At 39.8% G+C, this 13,205-nt stretch overlaps 1 protein-coding gene across 1 annotated transcript in view; it reads right to left on the bottom strand.

Moving 5' to 3' along the window:
* The window catches only part of LOXHD1 (lipoxygenase homology PLAT domains 1), a 177,407-nt gene that overhangs the window by 74,113 nt on the left and 90,089 nt on the right, over nucleotides 1-13,205 (bottom strand). Inside the window, exon 19 of the mRNA XM_063453877.1 lies at nucleotides 7,846-8,006. Within this exon, the coding sequence (XP_063309947.1) occupies nucleotides 7,846-8,006 (161 nt within the window). The remainder of the gene's footprint in view (nucleotides 1-7,845; nucleotides 8,007-13,205) is intronic.

Below are 13,205 nucleotides of genomic sequence, written 5' to 3'. Positions count from 1 at the left end.
GCAGGGGCCATCTTTGTTAGTCACAAGAAAAAAATATATATAAAGGGGGGTGCTATATAGACATAAAATACTTATATCTGTACATCAAAAGGTCTCTCGGCAGATAACCAAATCAATCTAGAAAAAACAAACAGAATGCACATAGCATAATACTGTGTGAGGAAATAAGAATGGATAATGGTGGTATTGGGTCACTCACAATAAACAGAGCCTATTATAGCAGGCTCTGACTGTATAGGCTCTTCAGAATCTCTGTATGCTGTATACTCCAACAGGATCAGCCCCAGGATCAGCTCCAGCCTCCTTTTAGTATTCCTCCGGTCACACCAGAAAGACCAAGTGGTAAGGTGTAAAAGAATTTATTGAGAATACTTTTAAAACAAATAGTATAAAAAGGTAATAAAGCACTACGCGTTTCGACTTTCCGTCTTCTTCAAAGGTGCATAACATACAAGTCCATCTAATCTCTTTAAATATGTCCGGAGCTGTCAAATTTCGCGGGTAAACGTTCACATTACTTCCGTGTTGTGATGTCACTTCCGGATCCGTCGGCTTGATTTGCGTCAAATGACGTCATCACGGTTCAGCCCGTGTAGTGTCCTTCAACCTGGATGTTAATGCATTCGGACGCCATCTTTCTGCCTGGCATTATACTCATAAACCATACTTTAATGAGGAAAAATAGATCGGGTAGAAATAAAACATTCATTTGGTAGAAATCCGCTTGGTAGAGCTTGTTAATATATATTATTTTCTACAATATTAGGAGAAATATTGGGAGAAAAAAAGAAAATTTGAAATTTTTCCAAATTACTATTAAAAACAGAATAAGGCTTATCGATAAGGAAAAAAGGGGGGGGGGTTAAGAAAGTAACACCCCCTCTCAAGGAAACAAACCTTGTTGGGAGAAAAAACATTTCTTAAAGGAAAAATATCCATAAAAATGAGTAAAAAATATATGTAAAAGTATATATAATAAAAAATAAAATATATATAATCAGGGACAGATCTTCTAAATAAGGGCTGCCATCTCAAAGTCCACATTGAGCCCGCCCGGAGTCAGTGTTCCTAGATCAAAGATCCACCTCATCTCACAGCGGCTCAATGTGGACTCGAAATGACCTCCCCTCCAGTGGGGTTTGATGGCCTGAATCCCAAAAAACTTGAACCCTGCAGGGTTTCCGCCATGAGCATGCTAGCAGGCTGCAAGTCACCACAGCTCCTGGAGAATTCAGCCAATATTGGGCAAATACCCACTAAACTCAGCCTGAAACACCCTGGAAAACCGTGGCACAAGTTCCTGTAGTGTCCCAGTGCAGCTAGAGCACCTGAAATCGGGTGGATCTGGGTCCTGGTGAGATGCTCAGGGGATTGGGGACTGAGGCCTACCCGGGAGGGGAGTGGAATAGACGGCCGCTGCCTTGCTCTCCATCCCGGCTGCAGTGAACCACAACGCGACTGGAGCCCTCCTGGCCCCGTTACACCCCCCCCTTTGGACCGGTGGGGGTTATCCCGGTCCCCACCAGGCGGGCAAACACCCACAAGGCGCTCCTGGGCAGCTCGGCACCAGCCGCCAACGACCGCCACGCGGCCTCCACAAAATGGCCGAACGTGCGATAACTGCCCCACAGGCCACTAGAGAAGAGCCGCACAGACCGCGCCAACTAGGAGCTCCTTACCCCAGCCTCCTACTTCCAAGACCGCAGACCATCGCCTGAGGCAGGCCCTGAAAAGCTGTCCCCCTGTAACAGCCAGGTCGTACCGCACCGGACAAGGTGATCTGATCGGCACAAGACCTGCAATCACCCCACGACTGGGTCACACGACCACATAGACCTATGGATATTGTGCCCAGCAGTATTTCAACAGGACCCAGTGGACTTGGAGAGACCTGCGGGGTGTATCCCCATACCTAAGAAGAGGATGCCTACTATTAAACTCCCACACAGTAAGCGACACGAAAGGCACAAACCGCAGAACTCACCGCAGGCAGCCTCACCAAGGGACACTCTGGCGGCATACACAGCTACATGGAGCGACTTATATCCTAATAATGTCACAGCCAAACATGCAATGCACAGCGGTCTCTAGCGCCATGACACTCGCAGGGGATGACCCAATGCGCCACGATCTGCCTGGTGGTACTCTACTCTATAGTACTCTATTTTACGCTACTTTATGCTACTGCATCTTGTTATACTTAGTCTGACTAATAGCCCTAGCTAAGATACTTACTGTATAAAAATGTATGTACACCCAAGCCACTTATTAGATGGTTAGGGTGCTGTACAATGCTATTAACCTAAGTCAGACATGTTAATTAACTTCTGGTAATCGTAACTCATGCAAATGTAACTCGTATTTACTAACGTCCTGATCTAAGATCCATTTTAAAATGTGCCAAAAATCTCAATGCTCCTACTGTCTATGCCTGTAAATTACGCTCGGGGAATGCTATTGGGGCACCACGAGCTTATGTGTTAATTACTCAAAGCACGATAAAAATAAAGAATTAAAAAAAAAAAAAAAATGTGTAGAAACACTATGCTTTAAAAAACCTCTCCTTATATTGTAGATATGTTCACGTATCCTTGTTTTTAAATTCCTTGATGTTTTCCCCACATATTGGAGTCCACAAGGACACGTGAGCAAATACACCACATTCTTAGTGTGACAGGTAATAAACGAATTGATCTTAAAATTAACAGAGTCAATCTTAGAGTGGAAAGCTTCTATTTTCTTCGGTTTATTCTGGTAATTCCTACAGCCCATACAATCCCCACAATAATGGAAACCTTTCTGCAGGGATTTATTAATGGTTAAAAAAAATTCTTTCAATTTAGGAGCTTCTAAATAACTCGAGGTTAATTTCTGTCTTAGATTTTGCGCCCCTCTAAAAATTAACTTGGGTTTATCATTAAGGTATGGTAGGATTTCTTCATCCTGTTGGAGGATATACCAATGTTTGTTAAAGATTTTTTTAAGCTCTCTGTGGTCTTGACTATAGTTACAGATAATAGGTATTTTATCCTGTTTCTCCTCTAATATATTTTTTGATTTATATTCTAATAGAGTGTTCCTTTCCACATTTCTAACTGATTTTATCTCCTGATCCAAGAGTTCACTACAGTATCCTTTCCTTACAAATTGCTCTTTTAAAAATTGGGTTTGGGAATCGAAAGTTTCTATTTTTGTACAATTCCGTCTCATGCGTAGGAATTGACCCTTCGGTATATTCTCCAACCATGGACGGAAATGACAACTTTCTTTGTGGATATATCCATTTACATCAACCGGCTTAAAAAAAGTGCATGTATCGATACTATTCCCTGTAGCCGAGATTTCTAGATCCAAGAAATTGATTTTATGCTGGCTATATTCCTGAGTGAGCTTAACATTCCACTCATTAGAATTCAAAAAATTAAAAAATTTCAAAAAGGTGGAATGATCTCCCCTCCAAATAATGAAAATGTCATCTATGTACCTTCTATAGAGGACCAGATTCGCACTCCAGTCATGCTGGGAATAGACAAAATAATTTTCCCAAAAAGCCATAAATAGATTAGCATAACTGGGTGCGAATCTGGTCCCCATAGCAGTCCCCCGACGTTGCAGATAGTACTCCCCCTCGAACCAAAAGAAATTATTTCGAAGGATTAAAGAAATCCCCTCCATCACAAAATCTATTTGCTCCTTGGGGTACAACCCTGAGGCTTCCAAAAAGGAATAGTTGGCTCGGCATCCAATATCGTGCTCTATACAAGTGTATAAGCTAGTGACATCGCACGTAATAAATGCGAAGTCACTTTGCCATCTAAAATTCTTCAATATTTGTAGTAGGCTCATAGAATCCTTTAGGTATGAGGGATTCTCCTTCACTAGAGGTTGGAGAAGGGTATCTATGTATTTGGACAGATTCGAAAAGAAGTGAGCCCACTCCGGAGACAATGGGTCTCCCCGGGGGGTTACTCACATCCTTATGAAGTTTTGGTAATATATAGATTACTGGAATTTTTGGGGACTTCATATTTAGATAATCATACTCTTTTTTAGTTAAAATCTCTTTTAGAAGACCTTTGTCCAGATATTCTACTAAATTTTTTTGGATATCTTGTTGGGGATTTTTGTTTAATTTGACATAGGTATCTTTATTGCCGATTGATTTCCATAATATATTTGGCCCTGTCCATAACTACCACCCCCCCCCCCCTTATCCGCAGGTTTAATTACAATCTCAGAATCTTTTCTTAAATCCTGTAATGCCACTAATTCTGATTTTGTGAGATTATTCTTTTTATTCGCTTTTATCTTTTTTATGTCCTTGGTACATGCTTTTTCAAAGACCTTCATGGCATTGGATTTTAGATGGATAGGGTAAAAAGTGGAAGGGGCTTTTAATTCTGTATGTACAATATTCCCTATTTCTCCACTAGTCGAATTTTCTACATGTGGTTTTCTATCAAAGAATTTCTTGATGCACAATTTTCGCATAAAGCGATTTATATCTGTATAAGCTTCAAATTGGTCAATATTGCAACTTGGAACGAACTTGAAGCCTTTTCCTAGAATTTTTCTTTGATCACAATTTAGAACTTTTTTGGAAAGGTTGAAGATTTTTACCTCCTCATCATTTTTCCTCTTGGGTCTCTCCAATCTTTTTCCTCCCCTATTTCCCCTTCTTCTACTTCTCGGTATCTCCTTTTTATAGGGAGTGGGGTTTTTTCTAGGGGTTCGTCCCAACGCTCCTCTAAAAAAGGAACACTTCTTTGTTTTTCTTTTTGGTTCAGGGGTTCAAATCGGTTTGAAGTGGGAATTCCCCTTCTTTCTCTACTAGGAAATCGGTAACTCTGATCAGAATTATGATCATATTGATTCCTTTTTTTATAATCATAATTAACATTGGTATATCCTCCAACAGGATGAAGAAATCCTACCATACCTTAATGATAAACCCAAGTTAATTTTTAGAGGGGCGCAAAATCTAAGACAGAAATTAACCTCGAGTTATTTAGAAGCTCCTAAATTGAAAGAAATTTTTTTAACCATTAATAAATCCCTGCAGAAAGGTTTCCATTATTGTGGGGATTGTATGGGCTGTAGGAATTACCAGAATAAACCGAAGAAAATAGAAGCTTTCCACTCTAAGATTGGCTCTGTTAATTTTAAGATCAATTCGTTTATTACCTGTCACACTAAGAATGTGGTGTATTTGCTCACGTGTCCTTGTGGACTCCAATATGTGGGGAAAACATCAAGGAATTTAAAAACAAGGATACGTGAACATATCTACAATATAAGGAGAGGTTTTTTAAAGCATAGTGTTTCTACACATTTTTTAAATGCTCATGGCGGAAACCCTGCAGGGCTCAAGTTTTTTGGGATTCAGGCCATCAAACCCCACTGGAGGGGAGGTCATTTCGAGTCCACATTGAGCCGCTGTGAGATGAGGTGGATCTTTGATCTAGGAACACTGACTCCGGGCGGGCTCAATGTGGACTTTGAGATGGCAGCCCTTATTTAGAAGATCTGTCCCTGATTATATATATTTTATTTTTTATTATATATACTTTTACATATATTTTTTACTCATTTTTATGGATATTTTTCCTTTAAGAAATGTTTTTTCTCCCAACAAGGTTTGTTTCCTTGAGAGGGGGTGTTACTTTCTTAACCCCCCCCCCCTTTTTTCCTTATCGATAAGCCTTATTCTGTTTTTAATAGTAATTTGGAAAATTTTAAAATTTTCTTTTTTTCTCCCAATATTTCTCCTAATATTGTAGAAAATAATATATATTAACAAGCTCTACCAAGCGGATTTCTACAAAATGAATGTTTTATTTCTACCCGATCTATTTTTCCTCATTAAAGTATGGTTTATGAGTATAATGCCAGGCATAAAGATGGCGTCCGAATGCATTAACATCCGGGTTGAAGGACACTACACGGGCTGAAACGTGATGACGTCATTTGACGAAAATCAAGCCGACGGATCCGGAAGTGACATCACAACACGGAAGTAATGTGAACGTTTACCCGCGAAATTTGACAGCTCCGGACGTATTTAAAGAGATTAGATGGACTTGTATGTTATGCACCTTTGAAGAAGACGGAAAGTCGAAACGCGTAGTGCTTTATTACCTTTTTATACTATTTGTTTTAAAAGTATTCTCAATAAATTCTTTTACACCTTACCACTTGGTCTTTCTGGTGTGACCGGAGGAATACTAAGAGGAGGCTGGAGCTGATCCTGGGGCTGATCCTGTTGGAGTATACAGCATACAGAGATTCTGAAGAGCCTATACAGTCAGAGCCTGCTATAATAGGCTCTGTTTATTGTGAGTGACCCAATACCACCATTATCCATTCTTATTTCCTCATACAGTATTATGCTATGTGCATTCTGTTTGTTTTTTCTAGATTGATTTGGTTATCTGCCGAGAGACCTTTTGATGTACAGATATAAGTATTTTATGTCTATATAGCACCCCCCTTTATATATATTTTTTTCTTGTACCTATTTGTATAGTGCCTTTGGGTGATTTTTTGGCACTTGGGGGTAGTTGCTGTGTTTACACCTTTGTATTAGTATTAATAGCGCCAATCCACCCACAGATATTTTCGTAAAGAATATCACTTGTAGTTTGTCATCTTTGTTAGTCAAACACGGTCAGCTGTGTTTTGTCGTCGAACTCATGGAACTGAAAACGGCTAAACAAAGGCACGAACACCGCTGAACCTTACCTTCTTTTCCACTTCGACAGAAATCGAAGTGTGTTCGACTATTCGAACGCCACGTTATAATGGGATATTTTCACGAACGGCAAATGGGACTGAGTCTTTTTTCTATGTGAAATAGACCGACTGCACAGCCCAAATCTATGCAACTCTTTTGGAAAGGAAAGCCATGCTTGCGGTCGGTCAAATAGGACTTCCATTTATCTTTTGAACCACTGAAAGGAATTGTATAATTTTTGAATATGTAGGTATACTGATTATGCTGGTTCAGAATATGTAACTTTTATGGAAATTGCAAGTATAGTTTGGATGTTATAAATATTGTTTAAAACTGAATATTTTCCTGCCTGTAATAATTAAGTTAGCCCATTGTGCTTAGTAATTATATCACAGGCAGAGGGTAGGGTTTGTGTGTATTAGCTGGGAGTGTCTGACTGTACTGTACGTTGTTGATTGGCTGTTCCACAAGGTCCACGTGGGTGGTAAACTTGTGGAGAAATGTGTATAAAAGTAGCCACAGCTCAGTCTGTTCCTGCTTACACTCCAAAACTGTGTGTCGTCCTGTTGTTGGAGGGATTTGCTCTTGTGTCTGCCGTTCCAGCTTACAGGAGATTCATCCGGGAAAAGTCCTTGTAAGGACTAGAGCTAATTCCCCATTCAGCTCCAGGGAGGAGCAGTTCCAGAGCCCCAGTCCCACCCTGGCGATTGTGGGCAGAAGTGTTGGGGTTTGAGCCCTGTTCCAGCGAGGAAGAGGTCCTTTGGCGGAAGTACCCAGTCGGGGTACAGGGAGCTCCGCTACATTGAGTTTAATGTTGCTTTATTCTTTGGTTTCCACAACTGATGTTCCATTTCTGGTTTCCATATCTGGACTCTGATGTTCCATTTCTGGTTTTCATATCTGGACTCTGATGTTCCATTTTTGATGTATGTCCTCACATTTGTGAGAAACATTGAATCCATGATGTATAATATTGTGAACTGTCAATAAAGTGTCATAATGCTGCACTCCTCTACTAATACGGTTTGTTTTGGATTTGTTTATATTTTCTTGTTACCCCATCCTCCTATAATATTATATTGGAAAAAAGGAATGCTGTTGATTACTTATACCTGTTGCATGGAAATTCCACAGACTCTGTCTCTGGTTTTCCTTCTTCTCTTACTACGACCTTGTCAAGGTACCACCCACAGCCTCCGCCTTTTCCGTCATGTCCTATACGAACCCTTCTCACCTGCCTTAGACTTACAGCTTCAATGATGAACTCGTCGGCCTTTTGAGATAAGGAAGGTTATCAGTTAGTTCAATATATTGTGAATCAAATAGATATATGACCTTGAAAAGTCACCTTAAATGTAGAACAGTGCAGACAGAAGAATTCTGATTAACCTCTTTACCTATCTTGAAAGGTGGGTGAATTGGTGTTTATAAAAAAAATTGCATTGTTTGTGATTATATTAAGAAGGTAGATGACTATATAATTATGATTATATTTATGAACACATAAAATAGCATAAACACTTGGCAAAGCCAACGAACCCACTGAACTGCTGAGAAATGGAAGTCTACATTTATTGGGTCGTAGGGTACCACTTTCCTGACCTGATAAGGAATACCACAAACCCTCTGAGTAACTGGACACCACTGACCTTCTTAATAAAGGGATATCAAAGGGATACCTTCTTGATAAATGTGCTGGGTCATGGGACAAGTGTGAGTTAACACACCAAGGTACATGTGCTAGAGTGACTTGCTGGTGTGTGGGATTCTACCAACTTACTGAGTTATGGGATCCTAGCACAAACATGTTTAATACAGAACCACTAACCGAATTAAATACAGAATGTCACTGAACTCTGATATCTCACTGACCTACTAACCAACTCTGGAACCTCACTGATGTACAAAACCTCTGTGACCTAAAATGTCAGAATCTGACCTGAACTACCTCACTTATTTGTCAAATCACAGAATCCCACTAAGCTACAGAATGTCACTGATGAGTAAACAATGGAATTTCACAGAAGAATAGCCAGTAGCCACTGAAATGCTGAGCTACAGAACATCACTGTTTAAATAAACCATGAAGCAAAATGATTTGCTGAACTGCTGGGTCTTACTGACCTACTACCATGTTAATGATCCTCACTAGCGTCTATGGAAAACTATATCATTATATGTAAGTACTGACTTCACTGTCACGGGAAGGGCAGTAGCAGTAAAAGAAAGGATGAAGAAATATAGGGAAAAAGAGGAAATAGCTATAATATAGTGGGGGAAATAGACTGGAAGATAAGAGAAAAAGCGATATAACAATACATTTGATTAATGACCATGCAAATCTTGGACAATAAAATGAACTACAATGTCATTTGCCATTTTCAAGGTAATACAAATATTATCACCAAAAATGCAATAACAAACTTTACGGTGCATGGTTGTAATAAATTATTGAAAACTAGAGAACACAAGAAATACTCTTTGCTTTGGGTGACATTCGGTTTAGGACCTGCTCTGGATTAAGGTTCTGCAGTTTTAAATTATCATCTCATACAAGTACCTATGCACGAATATAAAAGACAAAGTCTGTGTTTTCTCTGCTAAAAAAACACGATGTTGAAAAATTATTTAGATCTAGATCTATATATGCACATAGAGAAACATATATCTATGTGTATTCCCAGCTGGCCACCACTCATGGCACCATATTAATTATTAACACAAATTTCTTTCTTTTTTTTTTTGCTGGTGTGTGCAGTCTCTTTGTATGTGCCTTCATGTAATTTCTGGTTATACATTCAAAGGAAGCTGTACAAACCATCAGATGATATCTGAGTTTTCTGCATGATTTTAATAAAAACACAGCATTAATAATACTCAAAGGAAGGAATGCGCCTAGAATCGGTAACAGTTTTTGATCGTCAGATAATCAAGATACATCTCATCAGTTAAATTTTTTTATAATAATTACATTATTTGTATTTTTATTTTAGAGAGTAGGACACTCAAATAGGCGTAGACATTTTAACAGTGGTATATGCGACAATCAGAAGGAATGGTTGTAGCTTAGAATTTTAACGAGACTGCACATTTTTACGTTATAAGGCGATAACATAAAGCATGGTAAATAGTGTTTGTAGTGTAAGGCAAAAACAGAAATCTAACGCATAATGACTATGACGGCACCATAAGCAGATATGAGTAGAGGCTAAACGTAAAAACACAATAAGAAAGATAAGCAACATTAACTTATAAGGTTAGCCTTGCAAAGGCACAAAAGCTGCAGTGTTGTGGCCTAATTAAGAGAGGTTTTAGTAACCAATAGCTGATCATTAATTTCTGGGAAGACAGGCCGAGTCCTGTAACACGAGAGATATGTGCCTAGATAACAGTAGGGGTGTAGGGGGGAGTGGCCCCAGGCAGGTACCGCATTTAACAGAGAGTCCAGTGGCAGAGGGATCGGCCTTCTCCCCCACGCCACTCCAAGTAGTCCGCATGTAGGTTGCGGGTCTGCCGTGATTGAGAACCACCAAAAACGTAACCAGCGTTGACTCAAAAGTGGGTGAACCGGAACCCACAATAGTGTCGGGTATCAGCAACCAGTGGAAGGGCAAGAGATGCAGGAAATAAGCAACAAAAAATACACACATTTTCACTGTTTCTCTTGGAGCTCTGTCAAGATGTGAACGATCGGCCTGATGGTCAAACCCTGTCCCCTAATCCAATTATTTTGATTAACACTTTCTAAAAAACACTTTCTAAAAATTACCATATTTGTCCCATAGGTTTATGCAATGGTTAACATTTATATTTTTAGGTTATTTCCTAATATTTAAAGAGACACTCCACTGCCTAAATAAATAAAATATAAAATATAAATCATTGTTTAGTATTTATACCTCCAGTGGAAACATGCATGCATTTATTTATGCAGTTTTTCATTTGGGATATATCTAAAACAGTTTGCAAAAGTTGTCAATCTCTTGTCTGCAGCCTTTCCAAGCTCTCCCCTTCTATGCCTCCCCCACACTTTCTGTTGCTGTCCAATCACAGACTTTCCAATGCAGCTCAATTATAAGTCTTTGCAAGGCAGGTGCTCTGGGCAATTGCTGCCTTGATTTTAGCTCCACTGAGCTAACCAAACCAAGAATTAAAAGTCTGTTTGTCTGTTTGAGAGCCAGGGGGTGTAACAAGGTTCTTTAAAAAAAGGTTCCAACTTCTATTGAATTTTTTGCATACTCTTCACGCATAAAGCACTGCATAAGTTAAAATTCTTCAGGGGTCTGAAGTGTCACTTTAAATAATGCTACTGTACCATTATAATTTGTTTAAGCAGTACATTTCTGCAGACATATTCTACTAAACCAGAAACCGAGGATAATTGTCAAGGGAATTGCAATTTTTATCACAGAATAGTTAAGATGGAAAAACAGCAGCATTGGAAAATGTTTCCAATTTTGCTATTTTTTTCCCCCTAAAATGTGCAGGTCCCAAATCCTGGTTTACTGAATAACCTCAAGGGTATTTTATTTCAAACCTTCTAATTCAGACCTTTCAGCTGTGGTTTTTTTCCAGACACACATAAGAAAGCTATTTAGACTCAGTTTTGTACTATAAACCTACAGTAGATGTTCCTGTGCTGGAGTGCGTAAACTTATCCTATTAATTGAGTTGATGTAAGGCAATGATGCCTCCCAGTGGATTCCAAAATGTAAGGTTATTCTTACAGATTACAGGCAATTACCAGATTGGCATGACCCTTCGGAGAGAAACAACCTTGAAAGACACTCAGTGAGTGACTTGCCTTTTCCTAAAACATCTCAACACAAATGATGACCGTTAATAAAGAAAGCAGGAAATAAAGGGGAACTGAGGAGGACTTTGTAAATTTTAAGTCAACAGTTAAGCTACCTTGAACTAAAATGTTAAACTTTATAGAATTGGGTTATAAAACAGTGTTGTTTCATACTTGATTGTATGGTTTGCTCTTTGAATTCTTTTTTTTCTAAAATATATGCCTTTTGATCTTACTCAGAGTATAGTGGCTTTTTGAACCAAATTAAGGGTTTATAAAAAATAAAAACACTCCCCCCCCCCCCGCCTTTTGCTGATCCACAGCAGCATATACACGCACATGTAAAACAGTCTCAGAAATGACGCCGCAAGCTTGAGGTCCGCGCCAAACGAAATGGGGATATGGCACTCAGTGACGGCATTCCGTCACAGTAAGTTTCATGATGTGACAAACACATATGTTTGCTACAGGGTAGGTATACTTTTTTCTTCTTTAATTTAATGTTTTTTGGCAGTGCCAGCGTGATTTTAAAAAAAATAAATGGACAGCGCAGTCATCACATTCTGCACTGTGTTGGCGGTGCTCTGAATCCACTGACTCCACTATTCATACCTGGTGGTTCTGCCCTCAGATAACTCTGGCATCAGATAACATTGGCAGCAAACATTGGCAGCAAACTCACAGGCGGATATTGGAGATATTAAACTCTGACATAAAACTACTACTGTTGCCAATGCTACTGCATCACACACGAATGCCTTTGTCCACCTATACAAAGTCACTAACAAGACATCTCCTGAACGCCGCTAAGGTCTAGATCCCTACGTGATGGGGAGAACCTGATATACCTACAGTTCAAAACTGGATGGACTGGGTTGAAGCAATCTACAACATGGAGATCCTCATGGCCAAACTTCGGGGAACTGCGGCTAAAATGCACTCATCAGTAGGCAACCTGGATGAATTTTATCTCTCGCTGGGCAGCAAACCACACGACCTATGGCATGAATGGCACTGCTTAGTAATAGAAGACGAGAGATATTAGGAAGATCCCTTGCTGGAATACTTCCAGCCCACCACCCACGGGTAAACCGGCTCCTGGCAGGTATTTAGCGGGTAAGAGGCTGATGCCCACATAATAGCTGATCGACCGTGGCAAAATGCTGAGCTAGAAGAGCCTTGTTCAGTGTGCCGGGGCACACGTGGAGTGGCCTGCTATTGGTGTAATATAGATACATATGAGAACGCAAGGCTTGGACCGGATGAGCAGACTGATGCCGGGGAGTCCATCCACTGTCCTAGGTGATGGCAGTGATTACTAATCTCGCTCCCCCTTTTTACCCTTTCTTCTAACCCCCCATCTTTCCCTGTTTCCTCTCTTCTCGCCTTGTCTATCCACTATATTGCACCTCACATCACATGTATGTCATAGTTCAGACAACATAACACCCCAAACAGGCCCGTGTACTATCACTCACACCAACCCGACAGAGTGAGTGATTGATGACAGACGTAGAAAACGGGACTTGACCACAATACTACTATATTATGCCCGTACTAGACCTATGCCATTACACGCAAGAGACAATTGACACGACAAGTCGGTTAGGATCTTATGATGCAATTTACCCATATGTATATCGATGCATATGAAGTTTCAACTTATGCAATATATGT

This window comes from Pelobates fuscus, chromosome 5 (assembly GCF_036172605.1).
Source record: "Pelobates fuscus isolate aPelFus1 chromosome 5, aPelFus1.pri, whole genome shotgun sequence".
Lineage (NCBI taxonomy): Eukaryota > Metazoa > Chordata > Amphibia > Anura > Pelobatidae > Pelobates > Pelobates fuscus.
This window is presented reverse-complemented; position numbering and strand designations above follow the sequence as displayed.